A 10,303-nucleotide genomic window follows, 5' to 3' on the forward strand; every position below is an offset into this window, starting at 1 on the left:
ATGGCATCAAAAACTGAATACTGTTCGATTTTGAAACACTAAATATAATTATTTGATTTCCATAGGGGATTTAAGAATTGTTAATGTATTTTTTGGCGATTGGTGGGAAATATAGGATCATCAATTGAAAGTTTTTACATCCATTTAGGTTGTTATATACTTGTATTACAGTTACCGTTGTAAATAGTAAAAGGGTGAAGGCAATTGGAACTCCAATGGAAAGAGAGTACTTCGTTATCCCAGGCCACATTGGGGGCAACAACCTTCTAATAATTTTGGTTTCTCATTTTACTAACCTTTTAGTAATATTGGTAGATCTACTATCAGCGCCTTAAATGAGCTAAATCTTCCCATTGTTTTCTCAAATAATCCAAGTTGTGCATCCCATGATTCTTCCATTTCTGCGCTGGTTCTCACACTTATCAATTGTTCAGCGAGTCTAAAAAGGCAGTACTTCATCTTCAATCTTGGTCTTGTTACAGAAAACTTGTTTCTTCCCAGAATCTTCAGTCCACATGCACTTTGGTATCTAAGGTGAGAGACCAGCATAACCCCATTCAAACACAACTCCTTGATCAGATCTTGCAAGATAATCTTCTTCTTTAGCTCCTATGATAAGCTCTCTTCTGCTTGAGGCAATGAGATTGAAATTTGCACGAATAAAGTACTTCCAATAACCTGAATAATGTGAACTGACTAAGCAGTGATGCTGAATCACATGGTTTAATGAGTGAAGGCTTGCTAAATTGGAAAGCAAAAAGAAAAAGTAATTTTCTATAATACTTCAAGCATTGCTGATGGAATATCTTTTTCTATAATGCTTCAAAGATTGCTAATGGTGCTTGAACATGCAGGTGGATAATTCTCTTACTATGTCTTCATGTTTTAAATCCCTGTTCCTGATTAACTTCCTCTCTGATACTGAGGAAAACAAGTGGCGACGAGGGGAATTTCAATTAAAATATATTTATGAATCCAAAGAGAGATTTGTTAAAAGGCTGACGAGCCAGCTAAATTTAGAGGGCATGCTGTTTTAGGCATGAGGCCAATAGCATTCACACTTGGTTTATTCATCAACTTAAGCTTTGTAAGAGTCAGGAATACGGATCATCTTTGGGGAAAATTTTGATGGAACCCGAATCAAAATGATGCAAAGTCCTACATGATAAGAAGTGGAAGAGAAGCAAGGCTTTTCCCTAGAAGAATATTGGCTGATTTATGCTGTGAAAGGCAGGTTTGCTGAGCTAACTTTAGCTGTATTCGTTACCCTAACCATTTGGCGATTTATTAAACAATGGACAGAAAATGAATGACTGATATGATCTCATGTGACTTATCACATGAGAAATTAAGTTTAATATTTGGAGGGACTGTACAGAAGTCAGAGAAATATAATACTCAATTCAGTATCACATGATCAGTTGCTTCCAAGTTCCAACCTATTAAAGAATAAAAGGACAATCACTAAAATATTGATAAAATTAAGGAATAAATCTCCATAGAATATGTCATAAGGAAAACTTGTTACAGGGACAGACATCAATCAAGTAATAAATTTCTATCATTTTAAGCATGCATTATAACTGAATTCATTTTGACCTGCTGTGAAATTTTTTACTTTCCTCTGCCTGAATTCCTTTCCATAATCTGTGTTTAGGGATACCCTTTTCCAATTATTGCTGATTCTGTTGGATTGTTCTCAGATCTACCCCTTTTAACAGTAAATTAAGTTTGGTTACTGTAAAGCTCTGGGTTATTTGTCTGTAGTGTCCTAACAAAGTCTATTGGGAATGTTAAGTAGCTTCTATATGTTACTCCTTGAGTAGACTTGAGTGCAAACTATATCTAAATAACATGCGCTGCCACCTTCCTTGATAAGATATCATCATATGTCCTGCCTCCAAAATATTACTGGTTTCTTCTTCTTTCCATCAGAACAACATGAGAACCACTAGAACTTTGGTTGTTCTTTTTGCCTTGATTCTTATTCATATTCTCATGTCTTCTCTACTATCTCTCCACCATGAGAGAGAGATCCACTCAGATAGCAGAAATCAACCAAGGAGACTGCTAGTGTCTGTCTCCTTATCTTCATCAAATGAAGCCAATTTAAATGGAGCTATTAAAGATCCCCAGAAGGCTTTGGAGACAAGTTTGAGGAAGGCACCACCAAGCCTTTCAAACCCTACCCAGAACAAGCAACATCAATAGTATTTCTGTAGAGATCACAAAAAGAAAGAGAAACTCATTCTCTTTCCAAATTTTTGCAGTTCTTTTTTTTTCTTCCTTATAGGTAGAACAATTTCATCCTATGCAGCTCTTATTTGTTGTTTTTGTTTTTACCTTTGCATGTTATGGATCTGTAATTTACCGCTCCTAGTTTTCCTCCAAGTCTCTGTCTTCATAGTAAGTTAGGGAGGACATTGAAGCTGTATGTATGGGAACCCTGTAAAGATTATGTTAGAGATATAATCAGTTATTCTAAAAAATTCATCAGTTTCTTGTCACTTGTCAGTAATTCCAAGGCTATAACTGTAGACTGATTATTACACCCTTCTTCTTTCTGCCTTGGAACTAATTTTCTTTCTCTGATTAGTTTTTTCAGAAAACGGAAATTCCCTCTTGTACTTTATTATTTTTTTCATATGACCTCATTGAAGAGCAAGGCAGTGATGTATGCTTTAAATTATTTTGGCAACAAAACAGATAGAGGGCTGCATATGTTAAATCTTCAAGATTTTTTTGCCTCTTTAGAGTGTCCATGTTCTCAAGTGCATCATCTTACTCACCAATTTCATTTTCTCCTATTTCAGGTATTTTCTATTTAATTTATAGAGCATGACATCTTGACTGCTTTTATGAAGGCTCTGTTTGGGAGAGGGAAAATGGGAGGTAAACGAAGTGAACTAAGATGTGGGCTTGCATGGTTAGAAACAAACTTGTGGTTCACTTGTTCCTTTCCCTCTTTTTCATTTCTCCCCATTTCCTGCCCTCTCACAAACAAATTGAACTATTGACATGCTCTTAACTTCTGACCCTGATAGACAAATACTGATTTTATCATCTCCTCAGATTAAACTGGACTAATTTATCACCATGTGTGTGCCTTTGCACCCAAATCTAATCAACTGCCATTTTCAAAATGATCCTTGAGAATTTGACCTCATGTGGCATAACCAGAAATGTTAACCATGACTTCTTACCCTTGATGAACGGTTGAACACAATTGTATTTTCAAAATTAAGAGTACACTTGAGTTTTAACAACTTGAATCTATTCATTTGAATTGAATTCTCATTCCAAAGGGAGGGTAAGTGTTAATTGGGATTAATGAGTTTAGGATTTACGCTAGCATATTCCACCAATGTGAGACATGAAAAATGATGCTTCTTTTACAAAATTGTTCAAGGCTGCAGATGAAACACAACTGTAAACAACAGGAGTCCTTTTGGAAATTTAATTATAGCTGTTTGCATTTACTCCATCAAGGACAATTATTGAGTGGAAAAATGGGACCATTGCAGTTTTCCTACTATCTTTCTAGTCTTTTGAAAGAGACTTGGAAGATGAAGATTACTTCTCATTTTTTGGTTTTAAGTAATTTTTTCTGACAAATGATAGTCAGGTCCTCTGAATCAGTGAATTGTCTATAAGCTACTCTAGATAAGGATACTAATTAATTACAACCCAACTCCTCCTCCCCCATTTTTTCGCAAATATCTTCTCCTGCTTACTTTTCCTTCGACTCTGTGAATCTAAATGGTTCTGCAAATGACTGTTCCCATATGTTGTCGTGTCCTAATAGCAACAATTCTGTTGCTTTTTTCATCGGTTGCTCAAACTGTTGGAAATTTTCCTGTGGGTTCAGCACTTACTGCAGTTGTTGGGGCCTCCCAATGGCTTTCTCCTTCTGGGGATTTTGCATTTGGGTTTAAACAGCTTGAAAACAAGGATTTCTTTCTACTCTCCATCTGGTGTGAGAATATTCCTGAGAAAACCGTTGTTTGGTATGCAAATGGAGATAATCCTGCTCCAACTGGATCAAAGGTAGAGTTGACTGCTGATCACGGACTTGTCCTTAGAAATCCTCTAGGTGAACAAATTTGGAGCTCTAATATCACTGATGGCCTAGTTTCCCAAGGTGTTATGAGAGATACTGGCAACTTTGTGCTTCAAAATGCTAGTTCTGATGAGTTATGGCAGAGCTTTGACCATCCTACGGACACAATATTACCTACTCAACAAATTGAGATTGGTGGAGTTCTCATTTCTAGACTAACAGAGACAAACTTCTCACAGGGAAGGTTCCAGTTGCGTTTGCAAGAAGACGGAAATCTTCTGCTTAATCCCATAAATTTGGAGACCCAATATGCTTATGATGCATACTACGTTAGCAGAACATCTGATACGAGAAATTCTTCAAATTCTGGTTATGCATTTGGTTTTAGCGATTCAGGCGCTTTGTACATATTGAAAAGGAATGGTGATGCTATACTTCTTACAACAGCGACTCAATCGGCTGCAGACTTTTACCGGAGAGCAACTCTCAATTTTGATGGTGTTTTCGCTCAGTATTCTTATCCAAAAAGATCCATGGGAAGTGCAAATTGGACCGTTATTTGGGCTGAACCGGAAAATATTTGCACTGTAATTAATGGAACTTTGGGGAGTGGAGCTTGCGGATACAACAGTATATGTAGCCTTGATGAAAGGAGGAGGCCAGCCTGTGCCTGCCCAGAAGGGTTTTCTTTGCTTAATCTGGAAGACGAGTATGGAAGCTGCAAACCAGATTATGAAGTAGGCTGTGAAGAAGATTGGCTTGGTCCCATGGAAGATTCGGTTGATTTTGTTGTGCTTAACAACACCGATTGGCCTTCTTCTGATTATGAGCTGCTCAGGCCTTACAGGGAGGAGGAATGCAGAAATTCTTGTTTGCATGATTGTCTGTGTGCAGTTGCAATTTTTAGGGGCAGTAGCTGCTGGAAGAAGAAGCTACCCCTCTCGAATGGAAGATTCGATAGAAGTATTGAAGGGAAGGCTTTTGTCAAAATTAAGAAAGACTATTCTCTTACAGGAAAGAGGAAAAGCTGGAGGATTGTAGTAGTCATCACAGTGTGTGTTCTCTTGGGTAGCTCTATGTTTATCAACTTGGTGCTTTGTCTCAGGTATTTCTTCTACCTGAAGAAACGCAGAGAAAATGGCCAGGGACGAATCTCTGTGGAAACAAGTGTGCATTGTTTTACATACAAAGAGCTTGCAAGAGCTACGAATGATTTCAAGCAAGAACTAGGAAGAGGGGCATTTGGTGTTGTTTACAAGGGAGTTATGCAAATAGGATCCGTTAGTGCAATTGCTGTCAAAGAACTGGACAACATGGTTCAAGATGGTGAGAGAGAATTCAACACTGAAGTACATGTTATTGGGCGGACACAGCACAAGAATTTGGTACGATTGATAGGATTTTGTGACGAGGGACATCACCGATTGCTGGTGTATGAATATTTGAGCAATGGCACCTTAGCACAAATGATCTTCGAGAAATCAAAGCCTAGTTGGAGCCGAAGAACTGAAATGGCCACAGGGATTGCAAGTGGACTTCTGTACCTGCATGAAGAATGCGGCAACACCCCTATCATTCATTGTGATATAAAGCCTCAGAATATACTAATTGATGATAATGGTAATCCTCGAATATCAGACTTTGGATTGGCAAAACTTTTGAGGATGGATCAGAGCCAAACTTCGACGGTGATTAGAGGAACAAGAGGATACATTGCGCCAGAATGGTTTAAGAGAACACCCATCACTGTGAAAGTTGATGTGTATAGCTATGGTGTCATGTTGCTGGAAATTGTGTATTGTCGAAGACATGTTTATGTTGAAACTGATGGGGAGGAGGCAATTCTGATTGATTTGGCTTATGATTGCTATAGGGAAGGAACAGTTCATATCTTGGTTGAAGATGATGCTGATGCCATGAATGACCTAGAAAAACTAGAGAGGCTTGTGAAGATTGCCATTTGGTGTGTGCAAGAGGATCCATCTCTTAGACCAAGCATGAAGAAGGTGTTGCAGATGGTTGAAGGAGTTGTTGAAGTTCCTGTTCCCCCAAATCCTCATTGGTTTAGTGCTGATTATTGAAACCTTCTGCTATGGCTTTTTGCAACTTCATGTCATTTTATTTTAGAGTGTAATCCTTGTGCTGTATTTTGTGCGGGTGCAAATAAGAATTTAGTAAAATTACACCCAATACTTACATTCAGGTTAAGATTAAGCATGCAGGCCAAGAGCCATAAACCATCTGGCGGAATTCTAAATTTTATTTGATCTTTCAATTAGGACAGTGGATTGAGATTAAACAGTTGTAATTTAATTCTCAGATTCAAATGTTTTGATTATCCCATTTGAAAATTTTTTATTACTTAATTCTTCCTTATTTTTAAAATATCTATTTATTTTATAAAATCAAACTCTTTGTTCTAGTTCAAAATCATTATGGATATTAAAATTCATTCATTATAATTAAGTAATACTTTAATTTGAACTTTTGATTCCATCATATTACATTAGGGTGTAGCAAACATAGTCTAACTTATATTTTACAAATTTAAACTTTACAAAATACTTAAATTCAATTTTTTAAAAATAGAATAATATTAATTTTTTACTTTTATTTAATGAATTATTAATATAAACTGGATTCAGTACTCAATTTAAATAACTGGAAGTCGACATGAATTTATTAAGAATATTAATGTGTAAAATTCAGTTAAATAAATTCCACTCGTTTTATTTGCTCTTTCCTTCTCAATCCTCCCTCCTTGTGGTGTTATTGATTTAGCTGGTCTAAGTCAGTCTTCCTTCACTTCTGAGATGAATTTCCACAACTTCATTTTCCTTTTCAAACGTCTCACTCACGCCAACCCAACCAAACACGACGCTCACGCTCCCACCCAAAAACAAGAAAAATCACATCAATATTTAAATTATATTTATTTCTTTATAAATAAGAATATATATTCATTAATTGTTTAAATTAGAAAAATTCTCTACTTTTAAAATTTATTGCAATTATTGAAACTAAAGTAATTCTAATAAAATTAAATTAAAATTGCACATTTCATTTCAAAAGGTCAGTAGTGGAGAAAATTTGACAAAACAACAAATTCAATTTTTTCAGCTCATATGAAAGTCTCCTGCATCCTAGCTAGACCGGAGCCCATCAAAGTGATGGAAAAACATGCCAAGTGTTTCGCGGGTTCCACCGATTGCGTACCCTACTTCTATAATTGTTGGATACCGTTTGGTTTCCGAGAAAATTTTAGTTAGTGTCATGGCTTTTCTGCCACCATTTTTCATCTGCTTTTTGTTTCCCCTCCTGCTGGCACAGCCCTTTTCAGCCACTGTGCAGACCTACCAAAATATTTCCTTAGGCTCATCTCTCACTGCAATGAATGACGACACATCCTGGCCATCGCCATCTGGTGAATTTGCATTCGGTTTTCAGAAAATTGAAAATGGTTGCTTCTTACTAGCCATCTGGTTCGACATGATACCTGAAAAGACCATTATTTGGTCTGCCAACAGGAATAATCCAGTGAAGAGAGGCTCCAAAGTTACGCTTACTGGAGACGGCCGATTAGTGCTTAATGACCGAACTAGCAAATTCATATGGGAGGCTGATACTGCCGGCCGCAGACCCCATTTTGCAGCCATGCTCGACAATGGAAACTTGGTTCTTGCAAACTATGATTCAAACAATTTGTGGGAGAGCTTTAGCTATCCAACTGACACTCTATTGCCCACACAAAGTTTAAGCCAAGGCAGCAAACTCATTGCTCGTTACTCAAGCAAGGATTACTCGACTGGAAGATTTGTACTTGAATTACACTCTGATGGCAATCTCAAACTCTGTACCACAGCTTTTCCACTTGATTATGCTGATTCTGTCTATTGGTCATCGAATACAGATGGCAGTGGCTTTCGGATGATCTTCAACCAGTCTGGTGAAATTTACCTTGAAGCGAAAAACAAAAGCATACTTGTGATGTTCTCCCAAAATGTACCTTCAACTCAAGACTTCTATCATAGAGCCATTCTTGAATTGGATGGAGTTTTCAGGCATTATGTGTACCCGAAACAGCCGAGTCTTCATGACTCCGTGTGGCCTATGAAGTGGTCTCCTGTGTCATTCTCACCGCCAAACATCTGCTTGCAACTTACAGAAAATACAGGCAGTGGAGCTTGTGGATTGAACAGCTATTGCATTCTTGGAGATGATCACAGATCAAATTGCAAATGTCCACCAGGTTATACATTTTTGGATCAAGATGATGTCATGAAGGGATGCAAACAGGACTTTGTTTCACAGAATTGTGAAGAGGCATCACAAGCAGAGGATCTTTTTTATTTGGAAGCAAAGGAGAATACAGACTGGCCAACGTCTGATTATGAACACTTTATGATGGTAAGTGAGGATTGGTGCAGGAAGGCTTGCTTGAGTGATTGTTTTTGCGCTGTCGCCATTTTCAGAAATGGGGAATGTTGGAAGAAGAGAATTCCTTTATCAAATGGCAGGGCCGATTCCAGCGTTGGAGGGAAAGCGCTTATAAAAGTAAGGAGAGATAACTCAAGTTTTCAGCCTGATTCATCGAGAAACGGCCACCGCTCAGCTTTACTCATCATTGTCTCACTGTTATTTAGTAGTTCAGTGTCTCTTAACTTTCTGCAACTTCTAGGAGCTTTCTTGGCTGTGTTCTGCTTTGGTTATGGGAAAACAAAGAAGATACAGTCAGAGACAACTATGCAAGGGATAAATCTGCAAAGTTTCACTTATAGTGAATTAGAAAAGGCCACAGACAAATTCAAGGAAGAAATTGGTAGGGGTGGTTTTGCAACAGTTTATAAAGGACTTCTAGCGTTTGACAATGGAACTGTTGTTGCAGTTAAGAATCTGGACACTATGATGAGAGAAAATAAGAAGGAATTTGAAACAGAAGTGAGGGCAATCGGCAGAACAAATCATAAGAATCTAGTGCAACTAATAGGATTATGCAATGAAGGAGAACATCGACTTCTGGTATATGAATTCGTAAGCAATGGCAATTTAGCAAATTTCCTATTTGGAAATTCAAGACCCAGTTGGTACAAAAGAATGAAAATTGCATTTGGGATTGCAAGAGGACTCTTCTACCTGCATGAAGAATGCAGCACTCAGATCATACACTGCGATATCAAACCTCAAAACATTCTTCTTGATGACTCATTTACTGCAAGAATTTCTGATTTTGGACTGGCCAAGCTTTTGAAGGCAGAGCAGACTAGAACTTCCACTGCAATTAGGGGAACCAAAGGTTATGTAGCCCCGGAATGGTTCAAGAACCTGCCTGTTACCGTCAAGGTTGATGTGTACAGTTTTGGAATTCTGCTGCTAGAGCTTATCAGCTGCAGGAAAAATTTTGAACCAGAGGTAGAGGATGAAAATCAGATGATACTGGCAGATTGGTCCTGTGATTGCTACAAGGAAGGGGAAGTGGAGCTGCTGATACAGAACGATGAGGAGGCAATGCAAGATATCAAGAGAGTGGAGAAGTTTGTGATGATTGCAATCTGGTGCATTCAGGAGGATCCATCACTAAGACCTACTATGAAGAAAGTCACGCAAATGCTTGAAGGAGCTGTGGAAGTTTCTGTTCCTCCAGATCCATCATCTTTTATTAGTTCAGTTGGATCCTTTTTGTGATATTCACAGATGATCATTAGTTTTATATACCCAACAAGTAGTTTAATGATCTATCAAATGCATAGCATGATATAATTTTTCTGATTGGAAGCCCAGAAATTCATTTCATCAAGTAATTGTAAACTCTTTAATTGTCGGTGTTCATCTGACATATTACTAAAAATATGAAATGATTAAGATGCCCTTACTCTAATTAGTCTTGTATCTTCAAAATAAAACTATTTAATTTCTGCAATTTTAAAATCACAACTATTCAATTTTCATGATTTGAAAATTATAACTATTTAGAACTTGTAACTAATGAGAATGATTAAATGGTTAATGATTTAAAAGATATTAACTATAGAATCAATTTATTAAGTACACTAAATTATAATAATTAAATAATATATTTTTTTTAATTTTTACACATTATATTTTGGCATGATTTATTTTATAATAAAAAAATTCAAATAAACTTTTACAAATAGGAGGGGTGAAGTGAATTCCACAATTGACCTAGTAAGCTCAGTTTCCTCTCCAATTATAATTCTAGACGTGGGACTCACTTCCTCAACATTT

At 37.1% G+C, this 10,303-nt stretch overlaps 2 protein-coding genes across 2 annotated transcripts; both read left to right on the forward strand.

Moving 5' to 3' along the window:
• The first annotated feature begins 71 nt into the window (after positions 1 to 71).
• On the forward strand, positions 72 to 6,333 carry LOC110631294 (G-type lectin S-receptor-like serine/threonine-protein kinase RLK1). The gene has a single exon (XM_021779065.2). The coding sequence runs from the start codon at positions 3,760 to 3,762 to the stop codon at positions 6,139 to 6,141; it is 2,382 nt and encodes a 793-aa protein (XP_021634757.1). The 5' UTR covers positions 72 to 3,759; the 3' UTR covers positions 6,142 to 6,333.
• An 816-nt stretch (positions 6,334 to 7,149) lies between these two features.
• LOC110631315 (G-type lectin S-receptor-like serine/threonine-protein kinase LECRK3) lies at positions 7,150 to 9,919 on the forward strand. The gene has a single exon (XM_021779086.2). The coding sequence runs from the start codon at positions 7,241 to 7,243 to the stop codon at positions 9,740 to 9,742; it is 2,502 nt and encodes an 833-aa protein (XP_021634778.1). The 5' UTR covers positions 7,150 to 7,240; the 3' UTR covers positions 9,743 to 9,919.
• The last annotated feature ends 384 nt before the right edge of the window (positions 9,920 to 10,303 follow it).

Source organism: Manihot esculenta, chromosome 14 (genome assembly GCF_001659605.2).
Source record: "Manihot esculenta cultivar AM560-2 chromosome 14, M.esculenta_v8, whole genome shotgun sequence".
In the NCBI taxonomy this organism is placed as follows: Eukaryota; Viridiplantae; Streptophyta; class Magnoliopsida; order Malpighiales; family Euphorbiaceae; genus Manihot; species Manihot esculenta.